At 44.5% G+C, this 23,227-nt stretch overlaps 1 protein-coding gene across 1 annotated transcript in view; it reads left to right on the forward strand.

Annotated features, from left to right (window-relative positions):
- The window catches only part of ptprsa (protein tyrosine phosphatase receptor type Sa), a 282,355-nt gene that overhangs the window by 179,667 nt on the left and 79,461 nt on the right, over positions 1 to 23,227 (forward strand). Inside the window, 3 exon segments of the mRNA XM_080431352.1 lie at positions 6,594 to 6,947; positions 10,512 to 10,705; positions 16,173 to 16,290. Of these exon segments, the coding sequence (XP_080287478.1) occupies positions 6,594 to 6,947; positions 10,512 to 10,705; positions 16,173 to 16,290 (666 nt within the window).

Genomic DNA, 23,227 nt, shown 5'->3' on the forward strand with positions numbered 1-23,227 from the left:
TAACTCCCCCAAAACAAATTGAACCATAAAGCATTTCTCTTGTAAATTTGTCCTCACAATGTATATTCTACCATACTGGTGGGGACATTGTGGTCCTCACAAGTACAGTAATACAAGTACACACACACACACGCACGCACGCACACACGCACGCACGCACACACGCGCGCACACACACACACACACACACACACACACACACACACACACACACACACACACACACACACACACACACACACACACACACACACACACACACACACACACACACACACACACACACACACACACACACACACACACACACTCACACACAAGCACATAAGCACACACCCGCAAGCAAACGCAATCTCTCACTCATACGGAGGCTTCCAGTGTAATGAGGAAGCCTTATTTACCAGCTGCATGACTGGGCCAGCTGCCCTCACGCTGATATATTTGAACATTAATAACGTGCGAAGGAAAAGGGAGGAGGGCCACAGGAACAGACACAAAATGATACGCACCCAGCATTTCAACTCGGGTCAAATATGTTTGTTAAAAAGCTCCTCTCACAAACAGCTGTGGTGGTGTCACAAAATGTTTTAGCTTAGGACAGCGAGTCCCAACCTGTGGGCCACCGGGGCCCACTAGTGGGCTGTGAGGATATTGCGAGTGGGACCCCCAAATAATTGCCGTAATTGCCGCAACAATAATTTAATATTATAAAATTCATAAAAAAACCTCATGGTATTTCTTATTTAAAACCTTGAAATAAAATGAGTTTTCATCGTGATAACGATCAACAGGAACTTAAAGTATACTACGTGAGCTCCTTTGATCCAAGCTAGAACACCATCAATTGATTGGTCATTAACATAAAAATGCTCTGAAAATGCACGTGGCCCAACCGGTCTGATCGCTTAGCTGGTCAGATGGTCAGATTTAAGTGGTCAGATGGGTGTGCAGCCAACGCTTTCGTTGTGATCCAGAAAGGGTTGGGGACCACTGAAGTGGAAAAAATAGACACTTAAGCCCTGCCCTATATACTTGCATTGTGACACGTCGTGAGCTTGTGAATCTGCTATTTTCGCAATTCTTCTTCTTATTTTATTTTTTACATTTTCACCTATAATGACATGCCCAAAATAGAGATGCCAGCCAGGTTCAAAGTGGTTAGCGTAACTACGTAAACCATTTTCAGGGCCTTGGATGCATTTGAGCCTTATGTTATGGTATGTTATCTGGCAGCCTGGAGAGCCCTTGTGGAGTCAAATGAAAGACAGACGGTATAATTGTCTACTGTTTACTTTACTCTACATTATCTCTGGTGCAAAAAGAAAAACCTGTTCACAGAGCGTTGGAAGTGTGTGTGTTCAGCCATCATGGCATCTCCCGGAGGCTGTTGTCATGGGGATCACGTTGCCAAGGGTCCTCTAGAAAACCAGGCACATGTACAATGTAAAATACTGTACATGTACTGTCTATATCGATCTGTCAGTTAATGTGCTGGTTTCAAAAGAACAATTTCGGGTCTGTAACTCCCAGTGTTCATTTAACTCTGAGAGTGTACGAATGGAACCAAATGGACCCTCACAGGTCCATTTGGTTCCATTTGTACACTCTCAGAGTTACAGACCCGACGCTTGAGAAATAGATGTTGAGAAACAGCGTGTTGACGTATGGAAAAGGTATGGTGTGTACACAATCAATACTGTATTATTGCTTGATGAAAATCTCTCCCAAGTGCAAAGATCGCTTACACTGCTTAAGTCTTGAGTGGTGATTTAACTCCAGAGAGTGTAAAACATGGGTCAATATTGTTACAGTAAATGAACTGAAATTAAGCACATTTGTATTTACGTACATTGTGTTCTAGGGAGATTTTCATTAAGCGCTAACGGTATTTATAGTATACACTATACCTAGGTTAATATACTGGAATAAGCCCAGTGGGCAGTTCAGACTCAACATAATTCTCTCCACCTTGCCCCCTGAGACGTCCTTGCTTGTGATGCCTAACTGAACTCGGCAGCAACCTCGATCCATTTTTATAAGACCTCTTCGGTCCCTTATTAGTAAAGGGTGAGAAGCATTTTGCTTGTCCGGCCGTAATTGGTAGCAGTGACCCCCATTCAGAAACAGCGCCTCCTGGGATATGCCTCCTCTAGTCAGTCCAGGTTCAGACAATGTTTTTTTTCGTGAGAGACCCGGTTCAGACACAGCCCTCGGCAGAGGGTCCACATCCAGAGAGCTGGTAAAAAAAAAAAAAAGAAGTCTCCCAGGCTCTGTCTCCGTCCCAAGCATCAACAGGGAGGAGGACAACGAGATGGACCCTGGTTAGGATTGGGCATTTAGTGGGAGTTTTTTTGCAGTGCGGGGACTGCAGTGGCCCTAGAACGGCAGATAAGAATCCCATTTCATAGCCTCAGAAATCATTTCACGCATTGCCGATGAGCTCCGGGGGCCGAGCCCCCTGGATTGTCGGGCTTTGTTACACATTTAGATTCTACCTTTGAGCCGCCGGCATTCCAGTCGAGTGTTATCTCTCAAATTAAAGTGGCAGATTCTAAATCCTGTATTTAGCCAAACAAGCATTTTAGCCCCCCACTTACTGTAATTGCATGCAAGGGTTTTTAGATGTATTAGAATATTTTAGTCCTGTTTAGCACCGGGATGGACATTTGGCATGAAGGAGCGGATTAATTCCTCTAATGATCCACAAATACCAGTGTCCCGTGGTTCGTCATTGGTGATGGAAATGACACAAACACACAGTTTTAACCCCGATAGTAAAAAGCACTAGGCAATCTGTGTCTGACATGGAGCGAATGACCCGTTGTAGCTTAACCTTCCTCAACGCTGTATCTAAATCCATGACATTTTCATTTGAAGGTATTCATAATCATTAGGTACACCGCCATGTATTTAACACAGGAGGTCTTGTGCCAAGACTTTGCCTTCACATCACAATAGATTTAATAACTTAGACCCCTATATGCTTAGTTGACAGGAGTCCCCCACGGCTCTATACTAGGCCCCCTCCTGTTTTCACTCTACACTAAATATCCTCGCCAAAATAGCTGATCTCCAAGCTTCTAGACGTGCCGTTTTCACCGTTATGTTTTCCCCAGATGGGGACACTAGGGTTCACATGGTTTACCTTCCTCAGTGCTGTATGCAACCTTAAATCCATGCCACATGCATTTTAAGGTATTCACAATGATTAGGTACACCAGCGTGCATTTTAACACAGCACACTTCGTAGAGAGCTTCCCTTTAACATGACAATAGACTTAAAAGTCAAATATGGGGGGGGGTGGGGGTCGGGGCTGGTATCAATACAAACATGACTAATTATTTGTCAGATACTGTAGCATTCAGAATCTCTTTTTCAGAGACTTCAAAAGAGCCTCCGGCGAGGCATTAGTCAAGTCTCCTCTTTTGTCGGCATATAGTTCTAGTATTTATAATCCCTCCACCGGTCTTCATGGGATATGCAGTTTTACCAAAGCCGCTGGCGCTGGCCTAGCTGGCCCTGCTGTCTTTAAGCCTTTATCGGGCATGAGGGGTCTGCACGGAGCGATAGCCAGACCCCTGTCAGATCCAAAGGCCTTCCTTACTGCACAATGATGGAGAACTGAGCAATCACTCTTGACGTGGAATACAATATGAGCAGAGGAAAAAGAAGCTGAAAGGCTCAGAAATCCAGTAAGACCGTAAGTAAATAAGCGCATTGGACACAGAGAAGAAGGGCTGGGGGCATGTGGTCCTGTCCCATTTGCCGTGTGCCAGAACAGTCAGTCATATATATCTTAAGACGCAAAGGATGCTCTCTGATGGCTAGAAATCTGCTTTTAATTTCATCTTTATATGTCCTTTTGTCGTCGTTGTTGTTGTGTTCTCCTTCCCAAAAGGACAACGCAGTCAGTCAGAATCATTAACCTTTTATGAAACTGGCAACACAACACAGTGTTGTTGTTACTGCGCCTTGTTCTTGTGTTTTTCTTTCAAAACGCTGTGATACACAGAGCTATGGAATGGGATTTATTAAAAAATAAAACGATAGTGAAACAAGGAAAGAAAAACATTTGGTCCAAGGAAGAAAGCGAGAGGAGGTCACGGGAGTAGGTTTTTTTCCCCCCCAGTAGCTTCCTGCCTCTCACAGGCCTGTGGACCCTCCTGCCCCCCCCCCCCCCCCCAAAGATACGAGAGAATAAGACAAGTCCTTTGGTTCCAGCACAGAGCCCAACATTCTCCCTCCCCCAACCTCACGACAACGTGTCCAAAACCAGGACAACTCCACCAGTAAGATAACCACTTAAACCCTCTTGTCTTAGTGAAACGGACCGATCTACAGGCTCACAATGCGTCGCGTTTGCCACGCATTGTGAGCCTGTAGATCGGATTTTTTGGGGGGAATGTTCCCCGCCCAGAATAGGCACGCTGGACCTCGGGTTCAAGTGGTTAACGGTGTTAATTGGCAATTGGTAAAACGGGGATATGATAAGGTTCAGAACTGGAATCTGTGACAAGCTTGGATGGAAAGTGTTGCTGCTCACTGACTGTGGAGTGGAACTCACTCCACGGTCAGGTGCTGCTGGTAAGAAAGTCTTAAACAGTTAGTGTATGTGGAAGCCAGGTACGTATGAGGTAGTCAGTTACTTGTGAGCTTTTTCAGTTTTGTTTTTTCTTTTCCTTTTTTTAAAAGTTAAATGTTGTTTTCCCGTTTATGCTTAGTAGCCTGTTTTTTCTTCTTCATGTTTTTTTATGAGTTGTCATTTTGGAACCCTAACTGTTTTTGTGTTGTTTTCTTTGTTTCTTTTTTTTCTTCTTTCGAGTCACCTGGGTTAAAAGACAAATTCATTTTTTCCAGCCGCCACTGCCTCAATTTATCATTTATGTCTCCAGCCCTGTTGTTTTGGAATGAAAACATGCCGTGTTTCTGTTCAGTTCTGTTCTTGTTGTCTCTATGGGTTTTCATTTTCACTTCTGCTCCCGGGTTACGTTGAATGCTATTATGCATTTTATGTTTGTCTTGGTATGATTTCCTTTTGTTTCCAATTATTTCAGCAATAATACTGTACATCACAGATGCGAATGTAATAATGAACTTGGCTCGAAACCGCAAGATGGTTGGGGAAATTATTTTATACTCGCACAAGGAGTATTGGAAGAGACAGAGAGAGAGTTCGACTTGAATAGAAATCTTCTCATACATGTGCTTTTATCCGTATAATACCAAACTCTGGATGAGCAGTGGAACATTTTATCACTCCCTTGCACAGAGCTAGCGCTCTCTCTCTCTCTCTCTCTCTCTCTCTCTCTCTCTCTCTCTCTCTCTCTCTCTCTCTCTCAGGCGAGTGAGTCCAAGCTGTAAGAGCCTTGGCTCAGATTAGAAAGTAGAGGCTTTTTGAGGAGTGTGATTTAGAAAGTTCACAGATGTGTAGTTTTTAATATGTGTTGGAAGAAGTGCTCCCGCATTTTTAAAAGAAAACCCCAGCCACTGTGTTGGAAAGCTTTTATACTACAAATCAAAATAGGCCCACTGAAGCTTTCCTTCTTGTTCACGCTGAGAAGTAGAGCTTCTTTTTAGCTCCGGTATCTCTAAAGATGGGTATGAAAAAGTGTTTTTCTCTCGTAGCTATATAGAGCATATTGTCACTGTCGGGCGGAAATCCAAAACCGTTAAAAACATTTTTAAAAGTCTGGTGGGATCCAAAAACTTACTTTTCAGAAAATGGAAAAACAAGAACCTGTGTTCCAATGGATCCAATGTAATTATTATTTAGTCACAAGCTTCTGTTAATTCAGTATAAAACCCACAGACACACTTAAACACTTTACCTTTAACTTAAAAAATATACAAAAAATAGCAAAAAGAGCAGATCTAGCTTGTAGATCAGCTATTTTTGCTACTTTAGTATGACACTATAGTAAAACGAAGTAAGGCATGCATTTATGAAAAAACATACACATTTGAAACACGGAGATACAAGATTTCTGCTCTGACAGCAACGACATGCTACATGTTTTAATTAAATGTTTGCAACTAGTGAATGTTTTAGAGTTTTAGAGTCTTCTTCCTTAGTACTGGATGGGGAGTGCTTTATAGCACCATTATTAATTGCAAGGACCCCTATAACTCTTGAGAGCATACAAAGGGCCCATTTGGTAGTTTTTTATTTGCTAAACAGGCCTATACAGTGTTGAGTTAGCCCTGCATCTCGGCCATCTTGCTTCATTATTACAAACACCTGTGTCATTGTCCTTTTTGAAGTCTTTTCCGTTGACATTTGCCAGATTCTGTTTTTTTAATTTGAAATTTAGTTTTTACTTCATGTTGAGCTCATTTCGTACCTTTTGTTCCATTTTCCGTACGTTCTCATTGTTTTCTTCTTTTTTAAGTTGAAACTTTTCCGTTTTATCATTTTCTTTATCTCTCCCATCTTTTTTTGTTTTTTTGTTTTTCACCCCCCCTTCCCTTCCTTTTCCTTCCCATCCTCCCCCCACCCATTCCTCCCCCCATCCTACCCCCCTCCCCTCCCTCCCTCCCCCCTCTCTACCTGCTTGCCTTGCCCCCCGCCCCCCCCCCCCTCCCCCCCTCCCAGAGCCCTCAGCCCCCCCTCAAGACATTAAGTGCAGCAGTTCCAGCTCCACCACTCTGCTGGTAAGTTGGCGCCCCCCGCCTGTGGAGGGCCAGAACGGCGCCCTGGCGGGGTACACCGTGCGCCACCAGGTGGTGGTGGTGGCGGCGGCGGGGGAGCAGCCGCCTCCGGGAGGGGAGGCCGGCGCGGCCGGCGCCGGCGAGGCAGAGGAGCCGCCGTCTGTCCCGGCCACAGAACAGCAGGTGCTGCTCCAGAGGCTGGAGAAGTGGACCCAGTACCGGGTGACCGTGGCCGCCTTCACCCAGGTGGGGCCCGGACCCGAGAGCGAGTCGCTGCTGTGCCGCACCGACGAGGACGGTAGGTGGTCCCCACTCACTCACTGTCCTAATCCTAATAATAGATACGCCCGGTGGTTCTTAAACGCTTGTGTGCGTGTGCGTGCGTGTGCGTGTGTGTGTGTGTGTGTGTAATGGTGTACAATACATCTTACGGGTCTGCAACAGAGATTGATCACAGAGGGAACCGTTTAGCGTTTGCTTGTGTCCGCATGTCATTTGATATATCATAACAAGCAGATATAGACAGATATTTACAGGTGTGTGTCCGTGTGTCCGTGTGTGTGTGTGTGTGTGTGTGTGTGTGTGCGTGTGCGTGCGTGTGTGCGTGTGTGCGCGCGTGCGTGCGTGTGTGTACTGCTATACTTGTGAGGATAGTAGAGTTTAGTAGAATTTGAGAATTGTGAGGACCATTTTCCTGGTCTTCACAAGATAATGGTAAGATTTGTAGAAATATTCTTACAATTAGAAAATGAATCAGGTTGGGGTTAGAATTAGACATGTAGAGGTTAGGTTTAGCACTTGGGTTACATAGATAGCCCCAGCGTAAATTGCAGATCTACAAGCTCACAACGTGTCGCAGTGCATTACTATTATGGCGCTTTAGCGTTAAAATTTGAAAATTTTCCTAAAAATGTTGATGTCCTCACGAGTATGTAGCATTACAAATGTGTGTGTGTGTGTGTGTGTGTGTGTGTGTGTGTTTCTCTAACGGTGTATGTACTTTACAAGCATACATCACCGAGATTGACAGTGTCCCACAGACACTTACACACATTTAATACCCACTCTTCAAATCAAGCACTTCCAGCCTTGTGAGATGAAATAAGAGCATCCAACAGTAGATATCACCCTGGGGAAATCTAGCGTGTCACTATTAAAGCCCAGCCAACCTCGTGCAATTTATAGCCGCTGTCGCCGCCGTGTGTGTGGTGCACCTCCTCCCATGTTCTCTGTAGGCTTTTAATAGTATCCTACTATTCAGGAGAACACCGTAGCGACTAGCTGAGTTTACCATGAGGGACTTGTGTAATAAACGCGACCAGCCGTTACAATCACTTTAAAAACCAACATTACAAGCAACGCGATACAGACCCAGTTGATCGATGTAACAAATGTACTAAGTGCCGAGGCAAAGCAATCAGAGCAGGCGAGGAAAAGATGGGAAAGAATTATGTTTTCGTTTTTTTTTTTAATGAATTAGACGTGGAACGTGATCAAGGCGTGATCAAAGTGGAGTAGACTTAACACATTACAGCAGGGGTTCCTAAAGCTCTGGACACGAAAGAGAACTTTGGTGTCTCCCCGGGATCCAAACTTTCAAAAAGGACATTATGACCTTGTAGATCGGCTATTTTGGCTATCCGATGTAGGTGTGAGGGCCGCATCATGGCCCAAACTCTAGATGTGAAAGAAATTAAAGCAAAAGTGGTTAATTGTGCCAGTGGGTCTTATACAAAGTTAACCAATGAAAAGTATTGACGAGAGCTTGGGACTAAATAACTACATTGGATCAATTGGAACACAGTTTTGGGGCATAAAAGGTAGATAGAAAAAAAGACATTTACTTTTCACTCATAAAAACGCTGCATTACATGTTCATACTCATTGAACACACCCACACCCGGGAGCTGTCCACTACAGTCCACTACATTCCATATTATACCTCCCAGCAGCTCCAGTGGAGCAGCTAGAGGTCAGACTGCAGCCATCTCACTGCTGTGGTTCAGGAAAGGACCCAGGTTTTCATTTTATTTCATGTCACGTGTCTCCTCTCAACCACAATCTCCCCCACCCGGTTTCAAGCCGGTAACCTTCCGACCAGGATCGAGCGCATCTTCAAAGCCCTCTGGGTTACTGTTTTTTTTTTATTGAGGTTATGAGAGAGGTGTCTCCCACAATGTGTCTGGGAGTGGGGTGAAGACCTGTCCTTATGAGAGTGACAAGAGCTCACGGTGATGGAGGGAGACCTACACTGCACACAGACAGGCAGAAGGAAAGAAAGGGAGGGCAGGAGAGAGGGGAGATCAGAATTCAGAATCAATTCACAATTTAGGCCAGGGGACTTCAACAGGGCTTCCGGGACCCTTAGGGGTCCCCAGAGATACTGCAGGGGGGACGCCAAATGTTTGTGTGATAGGGTCTTTATTATTTATTCTATTTTATTATTATTTTTACATTAACCACTTGAACCCTCGCATCCCTATTCTGGGGGGAACATTAGCCGGAAATAGCAGATCTGCAAGATTGTAGTCTATTTATCGGCAAAGAGGTTTGGTGTACAGGGAAAAAAGAGCAGACCAAGTACCGAGCCAAACGTCAAGTTTACTATTGAGGGTTTGTGTGGTTAAATGTCTGAAAACACACATTTAACATGAATACAATATGTAGTGGGGGTCCCTGCTTCATTTCTCTCAGCTAAGTGGTCCATGGCCTGAAAAAACCTTGAAGATCCCTGATTTAGAGACAGTGTCTTACCTCAGTAAAAACTAAGATCCCAGGGAAACCAAGAACCTAGCATCAGTCGAAACAATAATCTAATTATTGAAATAGCAATCTGTACATTTAAACTATAGGATACCAAGTAAATACCAATTAACCTAGAATCAGAATCAGTTTTATTTTCACGTCACAGGTAATATAGGTGTAAATCGATGGGTGAAATGTGTTTTTGTGCGAGCTTCATCAATCAGGAAAGAAAGGAAAACAAATCTCCTACATGGAGTTGGAGGAAGATGGGGAGAGGGGATAATTATTTTCTCCGGGCAATCATGGAGGCGTGTATGTCTGTGATTGTTGTTTTCTTGTGTTTATGGGTTTGTCTATCACTCTTGCCCTTCAGCCTGATTTGATGGGGTGTGTGTGTGTGTGTGTGTGTGTGTGTGTGTGTGTGTGTGTGTGTGTGTGTGTGTGTGTGTGTGTGTGTGTGTGTGTGTGTGTATGTGTGTGCTTGTGGGCTTTTCCCCCCTCAAAATTCGGACATATAACCTCGGAATTAAGAGAACAAAACTATGGATTCTGAGATATTTTTTTTGGGGGGGGGGGATCTACAAGCTCACAAAGTGTCGCATCGAGACACGTTGTGAGCTGGTAGATCGGCTATTTTCCATATAGCAGATGTACATATTAGGGTTAAAGTGGTTAAACCGATTTTGATTGGTATATTAACACATTTTGCTCCGGGGCCCCCTGGGACCTCCACAAAGTGCGTTCCGGGGGTACCCACTGACCTATTTTTATTCAAATATTTGTATTGAATGTTTCCAACATGTTTTATACACACACACACACGTAACAAACAATCACAAAACACCACAGACACTAGTACTCAATACAACATAAAACAGGCAAAACCAATTTGTTAAATAACCAAGAATGAAAACACATTTCAGTACAATACATTGGCAAAGAAAGCTAAATCAATATTACAAAATTAAAAGCAATAAAGATTTTTTTTTTAAATAAAATACAAAATACAACATCTATAAAATAAAAAAATGTTTAACTATAGCTGGGGGGATAGGGGTAAAAGGGAGGGGAGAGAACCACTGACCTAAACATTGCGTTTTGTGACCCACCCACACAGTTCCGGGAGCTCCTCCGAGGCGCGTCGAGGTGGAGGTGCTGAACTCCACGGCTCTGAAGGTCCTGTGGAGGTCGCTGACCCCGGGCAAGCAGCACGGCCAGATCAGGGGCTACCAGGTGCACTACGTGCGCGTGGAGAACGGAGAGTCCCGCGGCCTGCCACTCATCAAGGACGTCATGCTGGCCGACGCACAGGTACATTATAATACCCATCTCACCTCGCCACCCGTCCTCGTTTTTATTATGAGACACACCTATGGTTTACAGCAGGGGTTCTCAAACCTTTTTCGTGCCAAGGACCAGTGGTGTAAAAAGTACTCGAATGTTTTAATGAAGTAAAAGTATCAGTACAACATTGTAAAAAAATACTCTGTTACAGGTAAAGTCTGTTATTCAAAATTCACTTGAGTAAAAGAACAAAAGTTTTGGCATCAAAATATACTTTAAGCACCAAAAGGAGAAAGTATTCATTATGTAGAATGTTCATTTTCACAAGAGAAGATTCATGTTAAAAAAAAAATAATCAAATGCTTTCAAGATATTTCTAAAATAGTAGATGTACAAGCTCACAGATGTACTGTACAAGCTGTGAGCTTTTATATCTGCTATTTTGAATAGCCAACATTAAAATATGGATAAAGGAGTTCAAATTATTGTGATGCTGTATTAACACATTTAGCTGGGGACCCCCCAGAAAACCCCCCTGAGAACCACTGGTTTACAGTGTAGCAATTCCCAACCTGTGGTCCGTAACTTGACATTACTGCCAAATCATTTTCCTAAGCATACTGTAGGCTTTTAGATGTTCGAGGGAGCCATTGGATCCCATTAATGTCAGAACATTATGAAAATCATAGCTAATCGAACACACTACATTTCTCTGCAGTGTTATTTCACTCTGAGTTACCATATGGTTGTGTTTTAATTAAACTATAATACACAAGAGGGAGTGCTATAACATGAGATATTGGCACTGAGATATTGGCAGAGTGCCGTAGATCAGCACACTAGTGCTAGTGTCAAACAGCATAGCTCAACCTCCTAGGCATTTATGATTTAAAAAATAAATCCCATTCTAGTGCAACTCCTGCTTACTTTTTTGTAAGTGGGATAAACCTTTGACCCATTTGGAGTATTTTTAGGTGCAGGCTAGCAGTCCATTTATCAGGGATAAATGTTTCTTCGAAGCCAACAGATTTGACATAGTTGTTATAATACATATTCACCCAGTAGTCAAATAATGCTCATGGACCACAATGATTAAAACCCAGTAGTCAAATAATGCTCATGGACCACAATGATTAAATCAGATTAAATTAAGTTAGATAGACTTTATTCGTCCTCTGAAGGGAAACTGAAGCATTGCAGTAGCCATGAAATAAATGCAGAAATAAATAAAATACAGGAAAGAAGCATAGGAAGGGATCGGCGGAGGGCAGGCTCATTAGAATGATTGCATTAATGATTTTATTAGATTAATCATCACAAGATGTAGCATTTCTCCTGAGTTTTACCGTGCCACAATGGCAGAGACTTGCAACAGCCTTGCCAACACATAAACGGAAAAGGTATTTGTACAAACACTTTTTGCTCACACGCAAACTGCAAATGCGCACTTGCCTCTTTTTGCTTTATCAGGGGCTGTGAAAATATGTCTGTAAGATATGGGAACATGGGAGGCAATACGGATGCTTTCCCCAGTTGGATTTCATTTCATAACACTGCAATCTTCTCTTCCCTCGGACCCCAACAAGAGCTGTAATCAAAACTTCACTCTGGCCCCTTTCTGCTGTCCTCCCCGCCTGCCTTTTATTAGGAATGTCGAGGCTCTGGCATCATGGCAACCTCTGCCACCAAATGCTTGATTGTACTGCTTGGTATCAAGCACAAAAAATGCTGATTATAGTATTCTGCATCCAGGGGGAGAAGTGAAATTGGTATGAAGGCATTTCACACAAAAAATCTTGCCTCCTCTGACAGCTAGAATTATAATAGAAGCCTGTACAATGGACTCCCCCCACTTTCTTCTGACAAAACCTCTGTCAACACAATATCAGAGGAACACAGCCAAAGTGTGTGTTCTCCTTTTTTGTGCGCCAGCAATCATCCACATGGAAATTACAGCCTTGAAGAAAATAGGGGCAAACAGAATGCAAAAAAAAGAAAAATGAAAGGAAAACATCAGTACGCAATGCGACAGACACATTCATGGCTGAAATGAATCGCAGTGTACTGTATTTCTTGCACATGATAATGGTCTGTTGTGGGCGAACGAACGCCACCCATGTTGAATTTACTTTGAGTTTAGGCATTCAGCTATTCAGCTATTATCCCGAGCGACTTAAAAATTGAGCACAAGCAGCAAAACAAGCTTAAATTCCTACATCGGCAACATCATATGCAAGCAATCAAAAGAAGTGCAAGGGTCAGCAACCCAGACAATAGATGTAGTGAATATTCCCATGTCCCTTGAATTATGATGCATAAGCGCTAGGCAAAGAAATGTGCTTCTGGACGTACACGAGCAAGCACAAGGTAATTAAATGTCACTGAAATAGAATACATGCTACAGTAGTTCAAGATCTGCGTTCTAAGAGCGTGATGTTATTACGCTCCTTGTATTTGCGTTAAGAGTTTAGACGTCAGCTGTCGCTGGCTGTGGCCTCCCTGGAGTTTTGCTTTAAAACTTCCTTTGATGTGGAGTCGATGCTCTCTTAGCTGCAGTACGCCAGTGGTTCTCAAACATGTTCCTGTCAAGGACCCCCAAAGCTATATGTACTGCATTAAGCCAGAGGAGACCCCCATAAGAGATCTTTTGTTGTTAGATTAGATTTAGTACATCATTCTATAACTGTCTGTACTGTAGGTGGAGAGTGTGAAACCTATGATCTGAATAGTCATTTGTACACATTCTCTCATTGATATTATTATCACTTTCAACTGGCTTTAATATTTTGGCCATGTCATTATAGGTGAAAACTTTCAAACGATAAAAAATAGTTGAAATATGGGGGTTAAGTGGTTTAAACTGGTCCTCATGTTGCTGGGGACCCCCTGGAACCCCTCTCAAGGACCCCACTTTGAGAACCACCAGGCCTGCACACAAAACTAGCTTTAAAACACAGACTTGATGGGCCGTATCCACAGAGAATGCCTTTTCAGCTGAGGAGCGCTTTGGATATCATGTCCATAGTGTTCGCACACAACGTGATTCCCGCACTGTTCGAAACTATCAACCATTCAGGTGTTCACTGCTCAAACGCCCTGTTAATGCGTTATTAGCACAAATAGCGTAGATGAAACAATGTAAACATGGAAGTGGTTGTAGTAATGATTCAATGTTGGGCTGTTAAGTTATCAGTTTGTCACATACAACCAGCAGGATCAAATGACCGGCGCTCCTTTCCAAAAGTTAAACTGTTTCCAGCTTGAAGAGCCCAGGGCCCTGCACCAAAAAATGGCGGGCGTCAGCGCTGGGAAGAGGAGCGCACCAGCACGTCTTTAACAGAAATACAAGGAAGACTGGTGCTGCCAACTCAAAAGGCGTTCTATGTGGACACGGCCCCTAATCCCTTCAGTTAATCACACCTGGCCTTCATCATATCTGTTCCTTTAACATAAGCCCCAAGCTGCTTCTCAATACAAGCTGACTGTATTCACAGCACAGTAACCATTTCACTCTTAACGGCCATAAGAGCAAAATGGCTGCCAGGCGTGTGAATTTGTGAAAAATGACCAGTGACCTGCTTCTGATAGCGCCTCGGCGCTCGCTCACCTCCGCTACCGCGACGGGCCTCTCTCCCGTCTTCTTTTTTACTCCCTCTCTCACACTGCTGTTTCTTCCCTTCTCTTTTCTTTTTCCTTCTCCTAAAACCAAAACGCTCTCTCCTGCTGCGCTCTGCTCCTCTGCTCTTTGGCGGGGGGCGGGGGGCAGTGGGAAACGGACGATACAGCTGAATATGTGAGTACAGAGTTTTCGCCTGAGTGCTTTTGCGTAGCGGCGGGGGGTTGGGGGGATATCTATAATAGTGGGTATTGCATCAAGCCAGCTCTACTGAGCTTACATCATACCCTTCCCCACCATTTGATGGACAAGTGTGGATAACCGATGGGTTCAGAGGTTGGTCTGCTTCCATCTCTGGGGTTAAACAATTCTCTTGCTCCACTAGTGATGTGCACATCGTCATTACCAAGGACACAGACTTCTGTACTGTAATTGCCAATGCTTAATGCTGCCGCCTCCATGCACACTGCTGCAAAATGTCGGCTGATGCAATATCCACTTACCCTGCTGTTCTGGAATGCTTAACGCTACATGTGCTGTGTGTGTGTGTGTGTGTGTGTGTGTGCGTGTGCGTGTGCGCGTGAGTGTGTTGCTGTGGTGTGTCTGCTTGTCTTGTACTGTGACGTGAATATTTTTGGTTTTTGATTTTGCTGTGGTCACTTTTTTATTTTGTTTTTCGCTATGCTTTTGTGGTTTTTAAAGGCCAGTCCACACCAATGATTTGCGATGCAATGAGACCATCGCAATACGAGAAATTGCAGGGGTCTGAATAGCCCTGTTGCAGGTCAGCGCAGTTTCGGGAATTCCGTTGCAAGTGGTTACAAGTTGCAACTCATTGCATTACAAATCACTGGCGTGGACTGGGCTTTAGATTGTGATTTACGACATCTCTTCCTCCAGCTTCCAAATACATTGCATCTTTTGTTGTTCTCCGGGTCCTAAGCTTAAGACGCTAGTTACGATAATTGTCCAGTAGCTCGGTCTAAGAACCCTAAAACCTCAAATGGCTGCCTCGATACACCTCTGACTATAACTCACCCTTTTAAACCTCAGTAAATGTCATTTGCTGGTTTGTTTGTGTCCCCCACCCACCCCCATGCACACACACACAACCACACACACGTCCCAAAACCCACGTGCACCCGCATGACGTGAATCCCACCCGAGCACTTAAAGCTCATCTACCTTCATTGACCTCTCCCATCGCTAATGCCGACCAGCCTGTAAAAAAAGAAAAAAATCATTTAGAGGATGCTCCTCTTGAAAGATTCATTAGAATTGATCCGGAGCTTCTTCCACTTTTAGAAAGTGGACTCCAGGCAAAGTTAATGTCCCAATGAGGTCTCACACGGAAGCCGGCATCCATCAGTTAATTCGTCGGCTTGGCGAGCGATTGAGTGAACGGAAGAAGAGGCCACTTTGCATTTAAGCCTGATTTACACTTAGTCGCGTGGGTGTCGTGCACCAAAGATAGCCGATCTGCAAGCTCACAACACGTCCCACCTGCTACGTGTTGTGAGCTTGCAGATCGGCTATCTTTGGTGCGCAAAACTAAGTATAAATCAAGCTTACATTTACCCTGCCTGCACACCGCCCCCTCACTCCCACCAATACTGTCTTGTCATCTCTGAAGATTTATCATAACTTAATGGAATGCTGTCCAATAACGTGAAAGGGTAATGTTGAATTTTAAAAGCATGCTGCCTGTATAAATTACCAGAGAAGGGCGAGGGGATGTTTTGACCTAGATGGGGATGTTGCATTAAAGGAAGTGGCTTAGTAAAAGTAAAAGAGCTCTCTTTAAGTCCTGTTTTGACACGTTTTTTCCCCCCACTCTTCTTCCCCTGTTTCCTCCCTGCTTCCTCCTGTCCGCTACAGGAAATGGTCATCGGAGGGCTCAAGCCAGACACCACCTATTCCATCACGGTGGCAGCGTACACCACCAAGGGTGACGGAGCCCGCAGCAAACCCAAGCTGGTGGTGACCAAGGGGGCAGGTCAGTACCTTCATGCTCGTTTTTAAATCACCTTTAGTGGAGAGAAGTGAGAGGAATAATAACGATGCTCTGATGAAGTAATATTAGCCTGCAGCATTTATCATTGCAATCACGTCCCAACGATTGTACTTGAACTTTTTCAGAGATCAAGAAAATACTGCATTTTTGTTTGTTTTCTTTTTGTGGAAGAATTTGTCTGGCAAACCTTGACAGCTGACGGCTCCCCGCTGGGATCTGGAGAGGGCAGAGTGTCTGTTGGTTGTTCCCTGCACACTTTAGTCTTTGTCCATTTTAGTCTCCGTGGTAACCACAGGGGGATGTGTGTGACAGCATAAACACAGCACCTGAGTCTGAGTTGATCCTAAGGGGCTTAGTGACCCAGACCTGAGTCACGCAGATTACCAGGAGAGAAAACTGTAAAAACTACAGGTGGGAGAAAAAGTCATTTTTTTTGTGGTAAAAGTAGCAATACCACAATATAAAAAAATCTGTAAGAAGTAAAAGTCCTGAAAAAACAAAAGTACTTGCATCCAAATATACTTACTGTAGCAAAGTAAAAGTACTAAAATCTTTCAAAATTTGTCACAATCTGTCGGAACATTTTTCGAATAGCCGAAAATTATAATTCTCTGACAGAAGCAGAGGCTTCAAGAGATCATATCCTGGAAGCCTTATACTGCTGCCATCTGTGCTGGTCTGCTGCAATAGAGGGGCTCAGATGGTCCAAAGAATAGAATATCTCAGTGATTCTCAGCCTGTGGACCGGGGACCGCTGGTTGGCCGCGAGGGTATTGCAAGTGGGCCCCCAAATAATTGGCAAAAAAAATACTTTTCTAAATCCTAACCCCAACCTGAATCTTTGTAAGCCAAAAAAAACATCTTTTAAAACAATTTTCTCTTTGAGGACCCAGAAAATGGTCCCCACAATGTCTTATTTCTCAAATTCTACTATACTTGTGGGGACATTTTGCCTTCCCACAAGTATACTAATGCAAGTACACACACAAACACTGCCACATCCATCATCCATCCGTGCCCACAAACAACACGCACCTGGGCACGCACACCGCCATGTGCCCCCTGCTGTGACAGATGTGACAGAGGATCAGGGCTGTCAGCGCTCGCTGACTGATGTGCCAGTCTCACTCTCTCCAGCTGTCTCTCAACGGGGGAAGCCTTTCCTTCTCTGTTACTGAAGTGTGGGAAAATGACTTTTGCCGTGGGCCCTGGATGAATGAAGGACGAGGGGGAAATACAGAGACGGAATAAAGGAAGAGAAGAGCGGAAAGGAGAACAAAAAGGGTGAACAGAAATGTGTGTGTGTGTGTGGTGGCAGGGAAGGGCCACTTTGTGATTAGAGAGATTGTTACATATAGCCAGAAGGTCGTTTCGGTTCAGGTGGCGCATGGGTAAAGTACCTGTACACCGCCTCAGAGTCTAGGGGTTCGAATCCACCATGGTGCATGCTGCCTTGCCCTTGACCCAGCATCTATACGAGTGATTATCAACCTGTCTGGTGTGACTTATACTGTGTTGATTTTCAGGCTGTTATTACATCTGCCAACATGTTAAAACTGTGTTGGCATAAACTGCTACTGTTAACCAGAATAATTACTGCAGCAAATTTTGCAGGTTTCGTGTGTTAAATCACAGGCTAGTAATCCCTATCTACGTGCAGACCGTCTTGTGAAGAAAAATAATATATTATCAGCTCCCTTTTCTTTTTTGTTTAGTTTTCTGGACGTATGTCAGCAGATGTAGGTTGTAGTTTTGTGGCACAATGTGGCAGGTAGACTCAAATCATCTCGCGCAGGCTGACAAGGTGGATTATCGCGATTATTTTACCTTTTGCACGTCACCCAGTGTGACAGGTAATGATCGTATAAGACCAAATAGTGCCGTGTACAAGCACCTTAAGGTGTCTTCCGTTACGTGGTGAAGTTTGACAACTTAAAGGAGCACTTCGCCCATTTTCAACTATATCTTCACTATAATAGGTCCACACTAATGCTCAGATTGCACCACTATTGGAAAGAAGGTTGCAACACTTTTAACTAGCCTTCTCAAGGCTCTAACTCTGTGCCAGCAGATACCCCCCCCCACACACACACACACACACAGAGCAGTACATGAATTGTTCCCCTCAATAAGTCTTTGATAATTCTTACATAAAATTCCGTATAGAGCGTTGTTTGACAATCGTGTACAACGTACTAAATCAGATGAATCTCTCTGCAAAGTTCACGGCTGGTGCTCGTTTCAAGGAAGCTTCAAGTCTCGACATCAATACAGATATAGAGACAGCAACAACATCGCTGTAGAACTAGGGGAGCATGTGTTTTCATCCTGCTCAAAGACCCAAGTCCATTCACATCTGCTGTGAGAGTGTCTGCATCTGGCAGGCAGCAACCACAGTACTTTGGATTCATCACAAAGATTATAATCTGTTGGTTTTGACTTAAGAACACACATCACATCCTTGAAATGACATCCTTTCACTTCCTCAAGCTGTATCTTTGTATGAAAACAATAGTTTAACCGCTGTATACTTTGTTGTACGACCAATAGCAAAATAGCCGAAGCGACACATTGCGACAGTGTAGATCAGCAATTTTTGAAAAAGTTTAATAGTTTTTTTTTTAGGAGAGAGAGAGAGAGAGTGAGAGAGAGAGAAAGAGCTGAAGTTCTGCTTGTTCTTAAGAGTATAAAAAGCGGTGTCCTGACATAAGGAGTTTTTTTTAAGCCTTTAGCCATACATTACAATACCCCGAAACAATGATCAAAAATAGCTGATCTACAAGTTCACAACTGTGTTACAATGCTTGGCTATTATCACTATTCATCATTATGACAAAACGTGTAGGGCTTAAGTGGTTGATAACATGCTACATCATTCTGTTGTTAATACTGCAACACAAAGTAATCAACAATGATGGACCTATCACACTTGTTGTAACTCCTTTCCTCCCCCCCCCCCCCCCCTCTCTCTCTCTCTCTCTCTCTCTCTCTCTCTCTCTCTCTCTCTCTCTCTCTCTCTCTCTCTCTCTCGTCTCTCTCTCTCTCTCTCTCCCCCTCCCTACCTCCCTCCTCCAGTTGAAGACATCCTGGCTAAATGACACATTAGCTCTCTTTTATTGCCAACACTCCCTAAATGAGCCTTGTGAATTTTGTAGTGCATTTGACTGGATGCGTCCTCACATACTCTGTCAGACACACACACACACACACACACACACACACACACACACACACACACACACACACACACACACACACACACACACACACGCACACACACTGCCTCACAGGTAGTGAGCTGACTGAAGCAGAATAGAGCGAGAGGGACGAAATGAAGATGAGAAAGGAATTGCTTTATCAAGACCTTTGCTGTCAAAAAACGCTCACCTGTCGCCCTCCAGTTGGCCTGGACTAAATTTCATTACAGGGCTAAATTAGGTGTGTGTGTGTGTGTGTGTGTGTGTGTGTGTGTGTGTGTGTGTGTGTGTGTGTGTGTGTGTGTGTGTGTGTGTGTGTGTGTGTGTGTGTGTGTGTGTGTGTGTGTGTGTGTGTGTGTGTGTGTGTGTGTGTGTGTGTGTGTGCGTGCAGCATACTGTACAGTACCTCTATGTGTACGGAGAGGCAGTTTCAATTATGTTTGCCCTCTACTGTTGGCCCTTACCACCCACACACACACACACACGCCCCCACACACAAACACAATCACTGCCACACACACACACACACACACACACACACACACACACACACACACACAATGTGGCAGGTGGTGAATTAATAAAGATGTACGTCTCCAGTGTGTGCATTTTCACCCTTGGACACACTCCAAGGGAGTCCAATGTGCACTGTGTGTGTGTGTGTGTGTGTGTGTGTGTGTGTGTGTGTGTGTGTGTGTGTGTGTGTGTGTGTGTGTGTGTGTGTGTGTGTGTGTGTGTGTGTGTGTGTGTGTGTGTGTGTGTGTGTGTGTGTGTGTGTGTGTGTGTGTGTGTGTGTGTGAACAGGGTGCTGCTAATAGTGTGGTGTGATGGGAAACGTGCCTCAAGACCACCTGGGTGGGATTGAGACCTGAGTCCAGCCTGATGCAATAGAAGAGAGTAGAATAGATTAGACCAGCGGTTCTGAAAATCAGTGACCGCCATACAAGATTTGTGTGAAAATAGAAGATCCACGAGCTCACAACGTATCACATTGCGACACGTTGTGAGCTTGTACCAAAGAACCAGAAACCAGAATAGAATAGCATCTTTAAAAAGAATATAATAACATAATAGAGTAGAGTAGAAGAGAGAGGGGGGGAAAGGAAGAGAATGGATGGAGAAAAAGAGGACAGAGAGAGAGATAAAAGGAAAGGAAAGGGTGGGGAGAAGAATGGATGGAGGGAGAAGAGAGAGAGAGAGAGAGAAGGGGAGAAAGATGGAGAGAGCACAGGGGGCAGGAGGAGGCTGGTAATGAAGGCACACACACACACACACACACACACACACACACACACACACACACACACACACACACACACTCTCATTCCTCGTCTTTGCAGCAGATTGCTCCCTGTCCTCTGTCACCTTCATCACTCCTCATTTTTTTAGACCCCTTCATCCCCTTTCCTGCCCCCTTCATCCTCTTCTCTCTCATCACTCCCCCCCCCCCCCCCCCAGCACCAATCTCCAGGCTCACAACCAGCTACCCAGCATGCAATGCAGAGGGCCCACTGTTAGGAAATCGCGCACACACACAATGCACACCCACACACACTGACAAAGAATAGCACAGTCTTTACTTACATTGCACAGACACCCGCACGCACACATAGACGCACACACGCACGTGCCGGTGCATGCACGTGCACACACACACACACACACACCCATACAAGCTCTTTTTTCGGTCACAGACACTAACATGCACGCACATAATTGAAAGGCACTTGTGCACAAACATAGACAAAGCATCACACACTGGCGCGGACACATATGCTCGCACACACGCGCACGCAGAGCAGGATCATTGTCTTTGATTAGCTGTGTGAGTGTGTGCAGTGAGGGGACTTTGTTTACAACTCGGTATTAACAGCATCCGTCTCAGAGACGCTCACAGCCCCCGCGTTCCCATTACCCCTCTGTACCTCCCTCCACCCCTCAAGAACACACACACACACACACACACACACACACACACACACACACACACACACACACACACACACACACACACACACACACACACACACACACACACACACTCACACACACACACTCTACCAACGCCCCATCCGCCCACACTCTACAGAGAGAAGGCCATTAGCAAACGGAAATGAAGAATGCAAGCACAGGAATTGGAGGAATGGAAGTGTGTGTGTGCGTGTGCATTTGCGTGCGTGCGTGCGTGCGTGTGTGCGATCATTATGGGTATGTAAGACATCTTTGCATATTTTAGTTAATGAATGCAGACTAGGCACACATGAATGCACGCGCACGCGCACACACACACACACACACACACACACACACACACACACACACACACACACACACACACACACACACACACACACACACAGGGCGTGGTGGCTCCAGTCTAATGCTTAGTTTCTCCAGCCTGGGATGGACTGGGCAACAGGCCAGACTGCTCTCTGGTCAGGAGGGTTTAGGATGATGTGGGACTAGAGCTGGGCACAAATCAATACACGCACGCTCGCGTGCGCGCGCACACACACACACACAGACAGACAATGTATAAGCACACAGAGATACAGATAATGTACATATACATGTACTGTGAACAGACACACACGTGTGAGGCGCTGCACCAGCCCGTAGAAGTACGTGCAGTGACTAATATCGCCCAGCTTCCCTCTCCCGAACACGGGGCAATTGTGTTCATGTAGACGCTCGACAAAGCCGGATGCACCGCGGTGGATTCAACCCCCATTCTCCGCCGTGGTGGGAAGGCACTTTACCACCGCGCCACCCGAGCGCCAGAACGCCACTGTTGCTGTGAATCCAGATTTAGATGAGTGAGTTGGGGAAGGAATCGCTCCCTCCGTGCAGAGAGATGCCACTTTCTGGAGCGATTTAGCTCTATTTCCCTCGTCCCTCCTCGTGAAGGCTGTGGCTTGAGAGGAATGAATCCCTCCTCTGAACCGGAGCTACCTACCGCCACCTCCATCACAATGACAAGGCCTTTAAACAGAGAGTTAGAGCGAGAACGTGTTGTCATCTTCAAAACTGGGCCACTCTGAAGAATAGAGCCGGAAAATCATTGCTCATCTATTTTACACAGGGAGGCATGTATGTATGTATAAAACCTTGTATCTCCATATTTAAACTTATAAATTAATGCCCTACTTCGTTATACTAACTACAGTGTCACACAAAAGTAGCAAAAATAGCCAATCTACAAGCTCACAACGCGTCGTGATGTGTGAGTTGATAGATCTGCTACTTAAAGTTTTTTTTAACTGAAAGGAAAAAGGGTTAAATGTGTCTGTGGGGTTTATAAATATCGGACCAATGAAAAGTATTAACAAGACCTTGACTAAATAATAAATACATTGAATCCATTGGAAAACAAGTTTGGAACACCGGAAAAGTAACCGTTTTGGACATGGAAGGTTTCCACCAGGCAGCCACGATATATATATTTTTGTGTTTGTTTGTTTGTTTGGGGGGATGTCAATGTTTGTGTCATGAAATTGTAATGGGCACAGCAATCACCTGGGGGTGCTGAAGAGGCTTGTGAAGTGTTGTTTTCCCGATGCAAGCTGAATTAAATTTGTATCCAGCTAGCGCTTGCCCACGCTTTGTGGTGACCGTGTTGCTTATTTTTTTACAGTCCTGTTGCTCTCCATGTTTTGAAAGGCGGCTTGTTTTTGTTGAAGTAAACATGGAATTACAAGGAGCAATTTATTTTTCTATAACCG

Source organism: Gymnoscopelus braueri (genome assembly GCF_963280865.1).
Source record: "Gymnoscopelus braueri genome assembly, chromosome: 6".
Classification (NCBI taxonomy): Eukaryota; Metazoa; Chordata; class Actinopteri; order Myctophiformes; family Myctophidae; genus Gymnoscopelus; species Gymnoscopelus braueri.